This window comes from Protopterus annectens, chromosome 3.part0, assembly GCF_019279795.1.
Source record: "Protopterus annectens isolate FY-2018-M chromosome 3.part0, PAN1.0, whole genome shotgun sequence".
NCBI classification, from domain to species: domain Eukaryota; kingdom Metazoa; phylum Chordata; order Ceratodontiformes; family Protopteridae; genus Protopterus; species Protopterus annectens.
In genome coordinates, this window is record NC_056731.1 from 634619827 (window position 1) to 634638293 (window position 18467).

Below are 18467 nucleotides of genomic sequence, written 5' to 3' on the forward strand. Positions count from 1 at the left end.
TACTTAACCCAGTGGTATATGCTGCCTCATTAAATTTGTACAAAGTATTAAAGTAGATAAATACAAAAGATGAGAAATTAGTAGTAAAACTGTATAAATATTAGTATGATCAATTTGAGGGTATGATAAAAAAAAGAGTAAAAGAGAAAAACAGTATATAAATGAAAAAAAATAAAATGTTATCACGAAAAATATTTTTATGGAAAATAAAAATTGATGATATTGAAAAAGAAAGTATGGTATTAGAATTTAATGATAAAACATTACTATGTAAAGCCATGGGAAAATGTAACGGATGAAAAAAAAAATAAAGCTATAAAAATAAAAAGCAAATGGTGTCATCAGAAAGTAGAATGTCAAGGTTTTTTGTGGATACCGGTAACAGATAAATTACCAGTAAAAGGAAATATGTCATATAAAAGAAAAGTGACAGACTAGAAGAAGAAGCTACTGGACATGTTTTGTTTTTGGAATGTAAAAGAGTAAAAAAAGTCAAGGGGAAAACTACGTAAAGAAGTAGATAAAATAAATGTAGATATGATCAAATATGAATATTATAAGAATAGAAGTAAAGAACATGTTAAAAGAATAGATAAAAGTTATTTTATGCCATATGGGTTATATGGAATGAAAAAAAATAAAATTATGTTTAATGGTAAATGGAGTTTATCATCAATGTTGTTGTGTCTTTCGGCTTTTCCTGGTTAGAGGTCGCCACAGCGGAACTTCGGTCTGCTAATGATTGGCAGTAGATTTTTACGTGCAGAGTTTCCGGCCCTGACGTACAACCTTCAATGAAGGTACGCCCATTCACGCATGTCTCCACACAGAAGACGCTCTAGCTGAGAATCTAACAGGGCAACGTCTTACTGTGAGGCGACAACGCTATCGCAGCACCACCACTGCAGATATTAAATAAAATCAGATGTTGGTTATGGAAAAAGGAGTCAGGGTTTAATGGGGTGAAAATTTAATACAACTGTAAGGAAAATTATAAATATGTGTAACTATATTTGCATATCTATATATTTGTACATTTGCAAATATCTGTAAATAAGCTGTAAATAGGAGGGGCTTTTTGTATATAAATGAAGGACCCCAACCCTTTTCAGTAAGTGCTGTGAGATCAGGTAAATGGGGTCTCAGTTTAATGTCTCATCAGAGTTTAACATATTAAGGAGTGATGCACCCCCCTTATGTTGCAGTGTAGTGTCAGCAATGAAAAATTAATCCAACTACCTAGTGTGGGAAGAGAAACCACAATCTTCTGTACCAAAGGCAATTGTGTTACCTGATACAACATCACACATACATACAAAAACACACACACACAAACATATCCAAAGATATTAGAAATTAATATGCTACTGCTGAATGTAAAATGCACCTGTGTAAGTAACTTATCAGAGGCATGGCTGTATTTTGCCAGTACACTGGGTTGCGCAGGGTTGACATACTCAAACTGAGGGCAGTAGGTGAATTCTGACTTAAAGAACTTCATCTTCTCTTTTTCCACATTGCAAGGTTTAATGCATGTCAGAATGCACGGTTTACGACTGGATCCTTCTTCTTCGCTGTTACGACTCTTCATCAAATGTGGAAGCTTTGTCTTATGTAGACTGGAAAAACAAAGCCGGCTGGCTTTGCATTTAGGTCTAGGGGACAAGCCCATGCTGTTTCCCATAACAGAGAAACTATGTGTAAAGTTTGCACTGCTAGACAATGAACTGCTGATAAAGATTTCAGACGGTCTGCCTGAGCAACAACACCAAGTATTTAATATTGGCAGTGGAGCATTTGACTTTCGATGTTCCTTGCTTCGTGAAAGGGATGATGATTTCCCAGTTTTCCTGTGTTTCTTATGATGGCCTGTGGAGGTTTGCTTTTGCTGGTGATGTCGCTTCTCTTTTTTGGTTTGCAAAAGAACATTGTAGCTACTGGATCCAGTTGTGAATATGTTTTTGAGGATGCTCGGGGAAAGCTGATGAAGTCCATTTTTACTCACATTTGACTGGTTTTCATTGTGGGGTAAAACAGACTTTCTTGAGAGTTCTTGCTCTGGCCAGTGCAGTTTTTCTAAATAAAAAAACAATATGAAGACTGAGTAGTGTTTACTATCTATGGCACAGGAAATGCTTACTACTACAAAAAAACTTAACATACACAATATAGTGTTTTCATTATTTACTCCACAAAAAAAGAAGTTATGTACTCACCATAATGTTCCATGTTTGGGTTCAGCTGTATACTATAGCTCGAGAGCTTTTACTGGCTCGAGGCTAGCTCCTATCCCAACATGCCTAGCGGTAGTTACCCACATCTCATTTATGATAACCCAGCACTAGACCATACAGGTAGAAAAAATACTCTATTTTACATATAAGAGCACACCTGCATATAAAGGCGTAAACCATCAGCAAGAGTAAGACAGGGAGAAGAGGCCTAACCAAATGGCATGGTAAAGTTAAACTCAGCCAGTGTAGCCAATAAAAAGGAATTCCTCTCGATCCTCCAGGAAGGAGGAAGGAGGGTGGGATGCAAGAAAGAATGCGAGCTCAAGGACAACAAACATGGAACGTTACGGTGAGTACATAACTTCTTTATGTTATGTTGTCCCTATCTCGCCTTCGTTCTTGCTATTTGGGACCATGTCCCCAGCACCTGTTTCTTGGATGACTCACTGGAAAAAACTCTTCAGGACCGTGGATGTCCTGTTCCGGGAGCCCATATCTACTTTGTAATGCATGATAAAGTTATGAGGATTAGCCCAAGTAGCTGCTGCACAGACTGAATCCAAAGGCAGTCTGGCTTGAAAGGCAATAGAGGTAGCCAAGGCCCTTGTTGAGTGTCCTTTAATTTTTCCTGGAAGTTTTTTGTTGCACAAATCGTAGATGTAGATTATAGTGTCTGAAAGCCACTCAGACAAAGTCACCTTTGAGACTGAACTTATTCTCCAAACAGGATACGAACAATAGGTCGGATTTTTTTAAGTTCTTGGTCCTGTGTAAATAAAAATGTAACTGTCTATGAACATCCAATTGATGGAGCTTATACTCTGACTTGTTGCCATGATTGGGGAAGAAAACAGGAAGCTCTATGGATTGATTTAAACTGTACTCAGAACACACCTTGGGTAAGAAAGAGGGGTTGGTTCTAAGAGAAACTCTATCTTTGAGGAAAATCAAGTACGGAGGATGAATAGATAAGGACTGTAATTCTGAAACCCTGCTAGCTGAGGTAATGGCAGTTAAGAAAGGGTCTTCCATATCAAAAATTTCAGTGGACAATAAGCAGATGGCTCAAAGAGGGGGGGGGGGGAAATCAGAGCATCTAAAAAGTACAGTTGTGTACACTTACCATAAATGTAGATGTTCGAGTTTATTAATTGTTGCAGTCATTACATTTGGGTAATCCGCTGGCAGGTTGCCCTCAGTCGGCCAGAATTCCAAAGCCTTGGGTCCTGCGTCGGAGAAGGAAAGATAAACTCCAGAATGACAGGGATGGCGGGAGGGTAACCTGGACTGCAGCAATGAATACACTCGAACATCTACATTTATGGTAAGTGTACACAACTGTACTATGTTCTTCGTGTTTCATTGTTGCAGTCATTACATTTGGGTAAAATCCCAAAGCTATGGTTGGGAGGCTGGAGCTAAACAGCATTAGGTGTGGTTATAAGGCCCTGCAGAACTGCAGTGGCAAAGCCTGCCCTGGACTTAGAGTAGAGTGGCAAATGATAATGCTTTGTAAAGGTGTGAACAGAACTCCAAGTAGCAGCCTCTAGAATGTCTTTGGTTGGTACTCCTCTGAGAAAGGCTGCTGAAGTAGCTGCAGCTCTGGTGGAATGAGACCTAATGCCCTTGGGCACAGGTTTACCATGGTGTAAGTAGCAGAAACGGATGCAGTAGCTTATCCGCTTTGAAATGGTCTGCTTTGAAATAGCCCTCCCTTCTGATCCTGAAGCATATGTCACTAGTAATTGCTCAGTTTTTCTTAGAGCTTTAGTCCTGCTCAAGTAGAATCTTAGCTGTCTGTGTACGTCCAAGGAATGCAGAATTCTCTCCCCCTTGTTCTGCGGATTTGGATAAAAGGTTGGCAGATGAATTGTCTGGTTAAACGCCACACTGGAAACCACCTTAGGCATAAATGTAGGATTTGTCCTCAGAGATACCCTGTCTGGGTAAATATGATAAAAGGCTCTACAGCCATGAGGGCCTGTAGCTCTGAAACTCTTCTTGCTGAAGTAATTGCTAGTAGCAGAGCTGTTTTCCATGATAAGAACTTTATATCAGCAGTAGCAGCTGGTTGAAATGGAAGCAGGGTGAGCTTGTCCAACACATAATTGAGGTCCCATGCAGGTAATGGTGATCTTCTAAGAGGCCTTACATTTTTGGCTCCTCTAAGATACTGCTTTAGCAAAGGATAAGAAAAGATTGGTGGCTCTGTATTGTAAAAATGGCAGAGGCATGGATTTTAATTGATGAGAAAGATAGGCCTTTGTCAAGCATCTCAGTTAAATATCGTAATATCTGATGAATATTTGGTTCTGCTGTATCAGTTCCTTGTGCTCGATTCCAAGCACAAAATCTCTTCCATTTAACAGCATACGATTTTCTAGTACTAGGCCTTCTGGCTTCCAAAATGACATCCATCACAGCTTTACTGAGAGGTGTTGTTTGTATAACTACATGATCAGCCATGCTGTCAGGTTTATAGTGTCTGGAGTTGATTGCGCAGGATCTGATTGTTTTGTTGGGACAGTAGTTGACGTCTTTGTGGTAAGGTCCAAGCTGGGTATTGAGACAAGATCCTTAGGATTGGGTACCAGTATTGGCGGGGCCAGTCCGCGGCAATTAGTATCATCTTTGGTTTCTCTTGTCTGACTTTTAGGAGGACCTTGGGAAGAAGAGGCAGAGGTGGAAAGGTGTAAACTGATAGGCTTTTCCAACTGAAGGATAGGGCATCCACTTTCCATGCTTGTCTGTGATAAGTCCTTGTGCAGAATATTTTCAATTGATAATTTTGAGGGGAGGCAAATAGATCTATGTCTGGGCTCCCCCAGTTCTCTGTTATCATGCTGAAGACTTGTGGATTTAGTTTCCACTCATGAGGATCTATAAGGTTTCTGCTTAGATAGTCTGCCAGAGTATTTTGCTTTCCTGGCAGGAATTGAGCTTGAAGATGTATTTGGTAGGTCAAAGCTGTGTCCCACAGTGCCATGGCTAATCTGCAAAGGGGGTATGAGTATGTGCCCCCTTGCTTGTTTATATACCACATGACCGTGGTGTTGTCCGTCTTTATCAGTAGTTGTCCTGGATGAAGTAAGTCCTTGAAGGCTGTTAGGGCATTTTGAACAGCTAACATCTCTTTCTGGTTGATATGTAGATGCATTTGTTTTGGGGTCCATATGCCCTGTATTCATCTTCCTGCCATGTGGGCCCCCCAGGCATAATCTGATGCATCTGTTGTTAAGGTGTGGCTGGCAGGGGGTAGAGTGAAGGCCCGTCCAATGTTTTGGTGACATGCCTTTGCCCACCATAGAAACTCCTGTTGTAGGTAGGGAATGAGAGAAATCATTCATTGTTTCCAGACTGTGAGAATGTTGACTCCATAAACTTTTTAGGTACCACTGAAGTTTCCTCATATGCAGTCTTGCATATGGAATCAGTAGGATGCAGGATGCCATGAAGCCCAAAGCCTGCAGAATTTGTCTTGCAGATAACTGGGTTTTTTTTACCATCAGTATGAAGTAAGTAGTCAGTTGCCTTTGCTTGTCTGGCGTGAGGTAGCTTGCACCCAGGAATGTTATCTTTTGAGAGGGTACCAGTTGTGATTTCTTTTCGCTTATTGTGTACCCTAGGCATGTTAGAAGCCTTTTCACAAACGCCAGGTGTCGAAGAATGTCCTTGTTCTCTGCTTGAATGAGACAGTCGTCCAAGTAAGGATATATTTGTATACTTCTTTGTCTGCAAAATGCAATTACTGGTGCCAGGCACTTTGTAAAGACCCCGGGTGCAGTAGATAAGCCAAAGGGCAGTGCAGAGAATTGGTAATGCATTAAGCCAGCCTTGAATCTGAGGTACCTTCTGCACGGTTGTCTTATTGGGACATGCAGGTATGCCTCTTTTAGGTCTAATGTCACCAGCCAAGCATTCTTGCCCAGCATGGGCAGAAGCTGCTGCAAAGTCAGCATTTTGAATTTTGGAATGTCCAGGTATGTGTTCAAAATTGATAAATCCAGTATTGGCCACCAGGCCTTGTCCTTTCTGGGTACCAAGAACAGTCTTGAGTAAAAACCTTGTCCTTTTTCATGTTCTGGTACTTGCTGAATGGCCCCCATATCCATGAGGGACATAACCTGTTTCTGTGCCTCTGCCCATTGATTTTTTGGCAGATCTGGCCAACCGTTTGCCATTGGCAGAGTGTGGAAAAGGAATATGTATCCCGGTGATACTATGTTTAATACCCACTTGCCCTGGGTTATTAACTGCCAATTTTGAGCAAAAAGTGCTAATTTTCCCCCTAAGGGTGCTGCCAAAAGATAAGTGCTTTGTGCAGGCAGATGGAAGTCATTGGGACTATTTTCTGTAGGTTTGCACTTTACCTCCTCCAGATTTGGAGGTAGAAGCGCCCCATTGCTTTGACCTGTATGAATCTTGCGCCTGGTATCTGGAGCCCTTAGGGCATCTGGATTTGCCCCTATGAGCTCTGTCTGACACAGGAAAAGACCAATTTTTTGTAGGCCAGTGTCTACTGAATCTTGGTGGCTGCACTTGTAAGAAGTTTAACAGTTTGCATAGACTTAGCTTTGTCTTCCATTTTCTTTAAAACCTCTTCTGCCTTAATACCAAACAGAGTATCATGCTGTAAAGGTGCATCTAGCAATTTTGCTTTAACATGATCAGGCAAATTTTGTTCCTTTAGCCAGGCATGCCTCCTAATCACAGATCCAGTAACTGCGGCCCTGCAGGAGGCCTCTAAGGAGTCAAAACCACATTGCAAAGTATGCTTTCCAACCTGTTCAGCTGCATGCAATAATTCCTGCAATTCTTTATTTTCTGCACATTTAGAAATCAACATCATTTTCTGTTTCAGAAATCCCATAACATGTTGTTGATACTTAATCATATGAAACTGACAGTTTAAGGCCCTGATTGCCAAGATTGCAGATGTATAAACCTTTTTCCCCATCTGTCCAGTGCCCTTGAATCTCTGTCAGAGGGGGTAGGATGTTTTGCTGTTGAGGCCTTAACTCCTTTTGGACCCTGTGAAATAGTTTCAGGATCAGCAGCAGGGTTTCTAAATAAAAATGTATGAGAGTCAGGGACCCTGTAATATCTGTCAGGCTTACTGGGAGCCGGAGGTAAGGAGTCAGGGGACAAGCTTGACTCCGAAAACACATCATCCACAATATCTAGAACAGGGGGGATGGCTAAAGGCCTGTGCTGAGGGAGAAAGAGGAAATCCCTGAGCCTCTTTTTTGATTCTGAGAAATCTTGACTCTCCCAGTGAAAATGGTCCCTCAAAGTATGCAATGTTTCTCCACATGAATAATCCTCAGGAGGAGATGCAGATGGTATAGACAGGACAATCCTTGCAGGGAGGTATAGATAATTCCTGATCAGAAAAGGAATCAGAAGAAATAGAAACCTGATCTGAAAATTCATAATCAGTATCTTGCCTAGGCCTCTTATCTGGAGGGGGATGGGTACCCCTGATCAAGGTAATAAGGTCTTCAGCCATTTTGATCATCTGTTTTGTAGGCATAGAGGCCTGTGCATGTGGCAGCTCATGCATCGGTTTTTTAGTTTTAGAAGTTGCTTTTGTCTTTGTTTTTGCAGCTGTCATCAGTTTGATATACAAATGTTGAGGTCTGAATACACCCTCAGAAGCCGGTGCATGCTCAGCAGCTCCGGACCCATCCGAGGGAGATACATCTATCGGTCCAATACCTTAAGTATCTTGCGGCATGCCGGACTCCACATGGGTGTCGGTAGAGGCCTGCGACTCAAAGGTAGTGGGTATCAGGGGCTGCGAAAGCACCTCACTGAGTACCGGCGAGCCGGCGACTGGCTTAGGAGAAGCTTCGTCGGATCTCGACTGCCTTTCTCTGTCCTTTTCTTTGCATTTTTAATATACTCCGGTAGTCGGATTGCTATCCGACGACATTTCTGAGTAGTTAAATCTGTTTCCAAAATACTATAAAGCAAAAATATACCGACGCCTAATAGTGTGTCGGTTAAATCTAGCACAAAACCGACATCCAGGCATGTTGTGATTAGGGCCTAGGCGAGGAATACAGTATAAATGGAATTCCTTATGAGGTATTTGCTTCCCACAAGTAATACAATTATTAACTTTTTCTGACGTCTGTATGGAGCAAGAAAAAAGTCTCCCCAACGGGGTACTTGGCTTTAGTGAAGACTTTGGTTCTGAATCTCAAACTCAAATATTTCAGTAGTCGGCCGACCGGCACTTGCGAAATGCTTCTGCTTCGGGCACCACGTGGCAAGAAAGACTAAAGAAAATGGCGTTGGCTGCATGTTTTATACCCCTGACGACCTGACGTCATGGAAGAGAAGACAGCAACCGACGCAGGACCCAAAACTTTGGAATTCAGGCCGACTGAGGGCAACCTGCTAGCAGATTACCCAAATGTAATGACTGCAACAGTGAAAAAAAAGAACATCTAAATTTAGGTCGCGGGGGGGGGGGTTCTCTTATTGGAGGTCTTAAGAGGGTAGCACCTCTTAGGAATGCTTTACATAGCCTATGGGACATGATGTTGGAGCCCATTTCTCCCACATGGAAACTAGAAATGGCAGCCAGCTGTATCTGGACAGTAACTGCCGCTGCTTCTCGCTCAAAGGTTTCAGCAAGAAATCTGAGAATCTTTTAAATGGGTGCAGTAAAGGGATCAATCTTGTTTTTGCATGCCCAACACAAGAATCTCTTCCATTTACTAGCATAAAGTTTCCTCGTAGTGGGCTTATGGGAGGAAATGAAAATGTGTTGAACTGCCGGAGAAACATCGGGAAGCCTGGCTAAGATCAGAAGTGGAGAAACCAAGCTGTCAGCTTGAGAGTTTGAATGGAAGGATGGAGAGCACCAGACTGATTTATCAGGAGATCTGGAGCTGAGTCCAGGATCCAAGGCTACCCCTGCAGATGAGGCCAAAGGAATGGGAACCATATCCGACGAGGCCAGTAAGGGGCAATGAGGATTAACTTGCAACCCAATGACTGTGCTTTCTGAAAAACCTCGGGGATCAGGGGAAAGGGTGGAAATGCGTAAGCAGTCCTGGGGGCCAATCGTGAACAAGTGCGTCCCTGGGTGACTGTCCTGGTTGTGGGACTATGGCAAAGTAGCTGCTGCATTTGTTGTTGAGGGAGTTGCAAGCAGATCGCAGTATGGCTGGCCCCATTTGCGAAAAATCAAGTCCGCAACTTCCTGTTTCAGGGACCACACATGAGGCATCAGAATAGCCCTGCTGAGTTTGTCTGCTATCACGTTGGATTTCCCCTTGATGTGCGTCGCAACCAGAAAGTGATGAGAAGACATCGCCCACTGCCAAACTCATAGAGCCTCTCGACACAAGGGATAAGACCTGATTCTGCCCTTTTTGTTGATGTACCATACTACCGACATATTGTCTGTCTGAATTGCTATAGTCCATGTAAGTAGAGTCTTGAAGTGCTTAAAACTCCAGAAGCACCAAACTCATCTCTAGGACATTGATGTGCAAGTGATACTCATGTTTCTGCCAAGTCCCTTGAATAGTCTGTCCCAGATAATGCCCCACCCACCCTATCTGGGAAGCGTCCGTGGTTACTGTGGCTACGGGCTGGGGGCTTAGAAACGGTCTGCCCATTGATACCAGAGGGGATTGAAGCCACCATGCTAAGTCCTTCTTGCAAGACTCTGTGATCCATACCTGATGTGACACTAGCAAATCCTGGAATGACCATTGAGCAAAATGGAGCCACTGCATAATTCTCATGTGGAAGCATGCCATGGGGACCAGAGTAATTGCTGCAGCTATCGAATTCAAGACCTTGAAGACAAATCTTGCCTGGATTCTCTTGTTTGCCAAGGGGATTGAGACTTGACGTTGAATGGTTAACACTCTTTCATCAGGCAGTTTTGCTATCATGGCCCTTGTGTCTAAATCTGCTCCTATAAATGTAATATACTGACAAAACAAAAAGGCAGACTTTTCTTAGTTTATGGTGATGCCCAGTTGTGTACACGTGTGAATAGTGGAGTCCCATGCCTCGATCAGTTGATGTTTGGTGGTGGCAGTGAGGAGCCAGTCGTCTAGATATGGAAACACCCAGAATCCTATACGCCTCAGGTGAGCCGTGACTACTGCCATGGATTTGGTGAACACCCTGAGGGGTGTGGTGAGACCAAAGGGCAGAGCTCTGAACTGGTAATGACTGTCTCCCAGCCGGAAGTGTAGACACCTCCTGGATCTCCTGTCTATTTTTATGTGGTAGTAGGCATCCTGGAGATCGACAGAGCAAATCCAATTGTCTTGACCCAAAAAGGGAAGAATGGACTGCATTGTTACCATCTGGAACTTTGTTTTCTTGACTGATTTGTTCAGTTTGCTGAGATCCAAAATGGGCCTCCAGTCCCCTGTCTTTTTTGGAACTAAAAAGAAACTACAGTTGTGTACACTTACCATAAATGTAGATGTTCGAGTGTATTCACTGTTGCAGTCATCACACTTGGGTTATCTGCCTGCAGGTAGCCCTCAGTTGGCCCGAATACCAGAGTCTTGGGATTTCTGCGTCGGATGCTGTCACCTCTTCCATGACGTCAGGTCGTCAGAGGTATAAAACACGCAGCCGATGCCATTACATCAGTTTTGCTTGCCTCAGATGTCAGGAACCCCCAAAATAGGAAGCAATTACATGGTGTGGAACACCTCCAGTAAAATGTAAATACCATAGCCAGAAGATATGGCCAAAAAGAGGATAGGTAGAAAGTCTAGAAAAGTCAGGGGGCTGGAGGGAGGGTAACCAGGACTGCAACAGTGAATACACTTGAACATCTACATTTATGGTAAGTGTACACAGCTGTACTATGTTCTTCATGTTTCACTGTTGCAGTCATCACACTTGGGTAGATTCCCAAAGCTGAGGAAGGGTGGAGGCAGTCAAGAAGTATTAGGGCTGGCTAGCAGGCCTTGTAAGACTGCTGTGGCAAATCCAGCTCTGGATTTAGAAAAGACAGGTAAGTTGTAATGCCTGGTGAAGGTGTGTACAGAAATCTAGGTTGCAGCTTCCAGGATGTCCCTGGTAGGGACTCCCCTGAGAAATGCTGTAGAAGTTGAGGAAGCCCTAGTGGAATGAGTTCTGATCCCCTATGGGGTAGGTTTTCCATGGTGTTTGTAGCAGAAATGGATGCAGTGTGCTATCCATTTGGAAATGGTTTGCTTTGAAATGGCCTTGCCCTCTGCCCCTCTAGCAAAGCTGACTAGCAGCTGGTCAGATTTTCTGAAAGGCTTAGTCCTGTCAAGGTAGAACCTGAGCTGTCTGTGCACGTCCAAGGAGTGCAGGATCCTCTCCCCTTTATTTTGAGGATTAGGAAAAAAGGTTGGTAAATGAATGGATTGGTTTAAAGCCACACTGGATACCACCTTGGGCATAAATGATAGGTTAGTCCTGAGGGAAACCCTGTCAGCATGGAAAATAATGAAGGGTTCCACCACCATTAGTGCCTGTAACTCAGACACTCTTCTTGCTGAAGTGATGGCAAGAAATAAGGCTGTTTTCCAAGAGCAGAATTTTAACTCTGCTGTAGCAGCAGACTCAAAAGGGGGAAGCATGAGCTTCTCTAGTACAAAGTTAAGGTCCCAGGCAGGGGTGGGAACTCTCCTCGGGGGTCTTAAATTGTTAGCTCCTCTCAGGAACTGTTTGATCAAACAATGAGAAAAGAGGTGACTCTACTGTAATGAGCTGAGAAGGCAGATACATGAATCTTAACTGATTTGAAGGATAGGCCTTTGTGGAGCAGCTCTGCTAGGTAATCTAGTATTTGAGGTAAGGAGGGCATCCCTGTGTCCTTTCCTTGAGACTGGCTCAAAGAACAGTATCTTTTCCACTTTTCTGAATAGGATTTCCTAGTACTAGGCCTTCTGGCCTCAAGGATGACATCCAGCACCTGTTTGCTGAAGGTTTCTGGTGGTGTGTTAAGGGAATAAGTCAGGCTGCAAGGTTCAGGGTTTGCAGCTGAGGATGCAAAATCTGTCCCTCCTGCTGGGACAGCAGGGAGGGAGTCTGATGTAGGTGCCAAGGTGGCACTGCTGTCAGACTGCATAGGAGTGGGTACCAGTGCTGGCGTGGCCGGTCTGGTGCAATAAGGATAGTCCTTGGTCTGTCCTGTTTGATCTTGAGTAGTACTTTTGAGAGGCGGGGCAAGAAAGGCATAAATTGTGAGGTTTTCCATGTAAAGGACAGGGCATCCACTTGCCATACTTGGCTGTGGGGATTCCTGGTGCAACATTTGCTTAACTGATGGTTTTGGGGGGAAGCAAAGAGGTCCACCTCTGGTGTCCCCCACCTGTGGATTAGAAGCTTGAATGAGCTGGGCTTCCAGTTTCCACTCGTGTGGGTCCAGTAGATTTCTGCTTAAGTCGTCTGCCAGTAAATTTTGTTTGCCTGGCAGGAATTGAGCTTGTAGGTGCACTTGATTACTCAAGGCTGTGTTCCACAGGTCCATGGCTAACCTGCAGAGTGGGTAGGAGTTTCCCCCCTGCTTGTTTATGTGCCACATAACTCTTGATAAAGACAGACAACACCAAAGTTGTCCTAGTAGGATAAGGTATTTGAAGGGTGTCAGAGCATTCTGTACAGCTAACATTTTTTTTTTATTGATATGCAGGTGAATTTGTCCTGGGCTCCATTTGCCTTGAATGCATTTGCCTGCCATGTGAGCCCCCCATGCATAGTCTGATGCATCTATTGTCAGGGTTTGGGGGGTGAGGGGTTGAGTGAAAGGAAGTCCCTTGTTGTGGTTGCAAGCATCTGCCCACCAAAGAAACTCTACCCTTAGACAAGGAATGATAGGAATCAGTGTTTCCAAGTCCTGAGAATGTTGACAGCAGAGACTTTTTAAGTACTACTGAAGTTTCCTCGTATGCAGTCTTGCATATGGAACTAGTAGAATGCATGAGGCCATGAACCCTAGGGCTTGCAGTATTTTTCTTGCAGATAGCTGGGTTTTGGTGGCCATTAGTCTGAAATAGTTTGTTAAATAAACCTGCTTTTCTGGAGTGAGGAATGCCATCTTGGAAGTTGTGTTCAAGCTTGCTCCCGGGAATACAATCTTTTGGCTGGGCACCAGATGTGATTTATTTTCGTTGATGGTGTACCCCAGAGAAGTTACAAGTCTCTTTACAAATGCCAGGTGCTGAAGTAGCAATTCCTGACCGTCTGCCTGAATCAGGCAATCATCCACGTATGGGTAAATTTGAATATTTCTCTGCCTGCAGTATGCGATGGCTGGAGCCAGGCACTTTGTGAATATTCTGGGCGCAGTAGATAAGCCAAAAGGAAGCGCAGAGAACTGATGGTGCCTAGAGCCTGCCCTGAAACATAGATATTTCCTGCAAGATTCCCTTATGGGGATGTGCAGATAAGCTTCTTTGATGTCTAGGGTGACTAGCCAGGAGTCCTTGGCTAGCATAGGAAGCAGCTGTTGTAGTGTAAGCATTTTGAATTTTGGGACCACCAGGAAGGTGTTGAGAATGGACAGATCCAGGACAGGGTGCCATGAGCTCTCTTTTCTGGGCACAAGAAACAGTCTGGAGTAGAAACCTTATCCCCTTTGCTCTATTGGAACAGGTTGAACAGCCCTAATACTGAGAAGAGAAAGTACTTGCTTTTGAGCCTCTGCCCACTGGTTTGGAGGAAGGTCTGGCAACCTGCTTGGGGTTGGCAGTGTGTGGAAGTAGAATCTGTATCCCTAGGATACAGTGTGTAGGATCCATCAGTCCTGGGTAAAGGACATCCAGTTGTTTGCATGCAGGGTGAGTTTTCCTCCTAGGGGTGCAAGTACTTGGGCATGGCTGGGAAGGATGATAGACAAGTCATTGTGAACTTTTTCCATAAGGGAGTGGCTTACCACTCCCTGTTTTTGAGGTGGGAGCACTCAATTTTAGTTTAGATCTCTGCATACCCTGATACTGTAGTCTTGGTGGTCTGTTGCCCCTGGATTTGGACTGAGAAGGCCTGAGAGGGACTGGAAAGGACCAGTTTTTAGAAGGCCAATCCCTACTGAATCTAGGTGGCTGTACCTGTAAGAAATCTTTAACAATTTGCATAGATTTAGCTTTTTCCTCCATCTTTTTAAGAACAACTTCTGCTTTTGTGCCAAACAAACACTCCTGGTTTAATGGAGCATCTAATACTTTTGCTTTGACATGGTCTGGCAGGATTTGTTCCTTCCACCAAGCATGCCTTCTCAGTACAGACCCATTGACACCAGCCCTGAAAGATGCTTCTAAGGCATCAAAACCACACTGAAAAGTATGTTTACTAAATTGGTTTGCAAAATGCATTAACTCTTGTAAATCTTTATTTTCTGTACAATCTGGAAGCAACAACATTTTTTGTTTAATTAGTTCCATAATATGCTGCTGGTACTTCAACATGTGAAACTGGCAATTTAAAGCCCTTAAGCCAAGAGTTGCAGTGGTATATACCTTCTTACCCCATCTGTCTAAAGCTCTAGATCTAGAATATCCCTGTCTGAAGGGGTAGGGTTTTTGGCTGTAGTAGCCTTAATACCTTTAGGTCCCTGGGAAATGGTCTCTAGATACGTAGTGGGATTTTTAAACAGAAATGTGTGCGAGTCAGGTACTCTGTAGTACCTGTCAGGCTTTCTAGGAGCTGGTGGTAAAGTATCAGGAGTAAGACTGGATTTCATGAAGACATCATCTGCAATATCCAGGACGGGGTACAGCTAAAGGCCTGAGCTGAGGCAAGTCTAAAAATTCTCTGAGTCTCTTTTTGAATGGTGGGTAGTCCTGGCATTCCGAGCAGAAATGTTCTTTTAAAGTATGCAAGATTTCACCAAAAGAAAAGTCCTCAAGAGGGGAGGCAGAGGGAATGGAATCCTCTGCATCTGAATCCTCACAGGTAGGTAAGGAAATGTCCTGGTAATCAGAGGGATCAGCGTCATCGGACTCATGGTCTGTAGAATCAGAAGGAAAATCAATTCTTTGTCTTTTAGAGGGGGAAGGCTGGCTACCCCTAATTAAAGTTATTAGGTCTTCAGCCATTGCAAGCATTTGTTTCTGTGGCATGGGAGCTTGAGCATGCACTTTGGTCGTTGGTTTTCTAGGCGTAGTGCGAACTCTGGGCCTGAGAAACTCAGTAGTTTTAGTCAGAAACAAAGTAGTCTGTTTAATACGAACATCGGAAGGTCGGAATACACCCTCAGAAGCTGGTGCCTGCACAGTGGCTCCGGACCCATCCAGGGTAGAGACATCCACAGGTTCCATAGTCAAAGAAGCATCTCGTGGCATACCGGACTCCGAATGGGTCTCAGCAGAGGCCTGCGAATCTGCAGAAGCGGGTATCAGGGGCTGCAAAGGCGCCTCACTGAGTATAGGCGAACTGGCGACTAGCTTAACAAAAGCATCATCGGCAGTTTTGGACCTATGTGGTCTGTCTCTGTCTTTATCCTTACATTTTTTCGGAGGATCAGTAATCAATGGCTTATCAAAGCCATTTTGAATTATGGAGAACGAGAGCGAAAGAATTTAGTGACAAAGATAGCCTGGCGACAAATGGTTCGGGAGCTAAACAAGGCACAAAACCAACAGCAAGGAACGTCGTGGTCTGGGCCTAAACAGGTGACGCACTAAGAATGAAAATCTCGGTGAAGTATTTGTTTTCCATAGGCAAGACAACTGTTAACTTTTTTTGACAATCTGTTAGAGCAAGAAAAAAAGGATCCCCAACGGGGTACTTAGCTTTAGAAGACTTCATATTTGAAACTCGAAAAATGAAAATTTTCAGGAAGTGGCCGACTGGCACTTGCGAACTGCTTCTACTTTGGGCTCCTGCACGACAGGAAAAGCTAATGTAATGGCATCAGCTGCATGTTTTATACCCCTGACGACCTGACGTCATGGAAGAGGCGACAGCATCCAACGCAGAAATCCCAAGACTCTGGTATTTGGGTCGACTAAGGGCTGCCTGCAGGCAGATAACTCAAGTGTGATGACTGCAACAGTGAAACACGAAGAACATCCTTGAGTAAGTGCCGGATTCGATTTGGTCTGCGGGGACTTTTTGGATGGATCTTTTTTCCAGCAACTTTTGAACTTCTAGGTTTGCTTGATCCCGAAGACTGGGAGGAACATCTGGGATTGACTGTTTTCTTGAAAGGGGTGGTTGGGTGAAGGGAATTTTGTAACCCCTGGATATTATCGATAGTACCCATGTATCTTCTGATTGTTCACCAGGCTTTTGGGTAAAAGGGTAATCTGCCTGCAACCGTCTCCAGAGGCGGACAGTCGGGCTTCCTTTCAGAAGGGCTATAAGTGCCTGCCAGAGAAAGTATCTGCATCGGCCTGATTCTGTGGACCCCCCCTGCTGTGAGATCGGCATCTCCCATTATTATTTCCCCCTCTGCCCCTGGGGGAAATATCTCCACGTTTGTCAGGCGCAACTCCCTGAGATTTCTGGAATCACATCTTCCCACTCTTCTGACCTTTGGAGTAAGGTCTGGAGGGAGCAGAAAAACGTACTCCCATGGCAAAGAGAGTTTTGCCATCCTGTTCACACCTGGTAAGAGTCTCTTTTACCTGAGGCCCGAACAGCGACGAACCATCAAAGGGGGTGTTGGTAAAGGAGAACTTGAAGGGCTCCGCAAATTGACAAAGGCGCATCCAGGAGTGTCCTTGCAAGGCAACTCCTGTGCCTGCTGCCCTACTCGCTCCATATGCTGCATAAGAGATCAGCCACATGTAGGAGTTAACTACAGAAGTCAAGGTCGCAAGCTGTGAAGCCACCTTGCTTGTAGCTCCTTCAGCTGTTGGATCATGTAGGGCATCTCCCAATTCCTTTAGAAGATCCCTCTGAAGGCATGTAAAGTGGGACAAATAATTCAGTGACCTGAGAGTAAAGGCCACTGAAGAAAACATACGCTTCCCATACCTGTCCATCGTAGGGGACTGTTGAGCGGATGAACGGAAGAAGTCGTCTCTGCTAGTTCTTTCTTGGTGGCTGCTGCCACCACCATAGCGTCAACAGGCACACCCTTTGATAGAAGAGGCTAATCATCTGGAGCAGTTATGAACATATTGGGCCTCCTCGGAACTGGATCCATAGGCTCTGGAGAGCTCCATGCCTTCCGACTCACTAAGGCCAGCAGTGGGTCAAAAGGTGGAGACACCCAAGAGGTAGAGGGTTGGGAACCAAATGCATCCAGGTACACATACTCATCCTCCAAAGGAGCAAGGGATTTCCAGCCACCTCTCTAAGGATTTCCAGGAGGTCTGAAAAAGAGACATCCTCAGAGGGGGACTGTGGAGACCCTTCTGAGTCCTCCAAGTCCGTGTCTGTAGTGAGGGACACGAGGGAGTCCAAATGCTTCCTCTTGCATGTCCTATTCCAAGGGACCTCCTCTGAGGGGTGCACTGGGAAGGTTTTGGAAGAGGTGGGGTTGCCCAATGGGGTGTCCTGGAGCATGGGTTCCCTACGCTTGGAGGGGAAAGGAGGTTTGGAGGCTGACACTGACACCGAAGGAGTAGGAGCCAATGGAGCCGAGGGTGGAGCTGTCTCAGAGGACAGCACACTCCCCATCACCTTGAAGGTACCGGGTTCCCAGCCTGAAAGAGTCCCCGGCTTTGAAGAGACCGGAGATCTCCTCCAAACTGAGGGCGATGGCTCCAAGGCCAATGTAGGAGCCGAGATCACTTGCGTCAAAACTCTGAGAGGGAGAGCGGGGTTGGACAAGGGTCCAATACCTCTTCCCCCCTCAGAGCCAGAGAGAAAACATCAGCCCCCAGGATCCCTCAACAGACTGAGTAAACGAGGAGATCGGAGCAGTAGTCAGAACCAATAGACCAGTCGTAATCAGAACAGAAGGTTCCACCACAATGATTTCCATGCACTCTAGCTCCTAACTCAAGAGAGTCGGAGGAGGAATTGATACAGGTGTTGGTTGGACTGTCGGCACCACTTCCTTATGGGCTGGGCTCGATAATATTTTTAAAATAAGTAACAAAGGGCCACAGCTCCAAAGGCAAACCAAAACTTTAATCTGTGAGCGCTTTCATTCACTCAAATCAAATGAACTTCTTCAGACAAATTCAAACAGTAAAACCCCTCCTTATATAACCAAGAAATCACATGACCAATAAAATGCATTACATCACAAGTTTAAAACTGATTGTTAAAAGGCATATACATATTTATAAAGATATTTACATATACTTTAAAAGA

General features: G+C 44.4%; 1 protein-coding gene across 1 annotated transcript in view; it reads right to left on the bottom strand.

The window, feature by feature from the left end:
• KIAA0895 (KIAA0895 ortholog) overlaps positions 1-18467 on the bottom strand; it is a 778550-nt gene that overhangs the window by 691879 nt on the left and 68204 nt on the right. The window contains exon 2 of the mRNA XM_044065032.1: positions 1388-2076. Within this exon, the coding sequence (XP_043920967.1) occupies positions 1388-2076 (689 nt within the window). The remainder of the gene's footprint in view (positions 1-1387; positions 2077-18467) is intronic.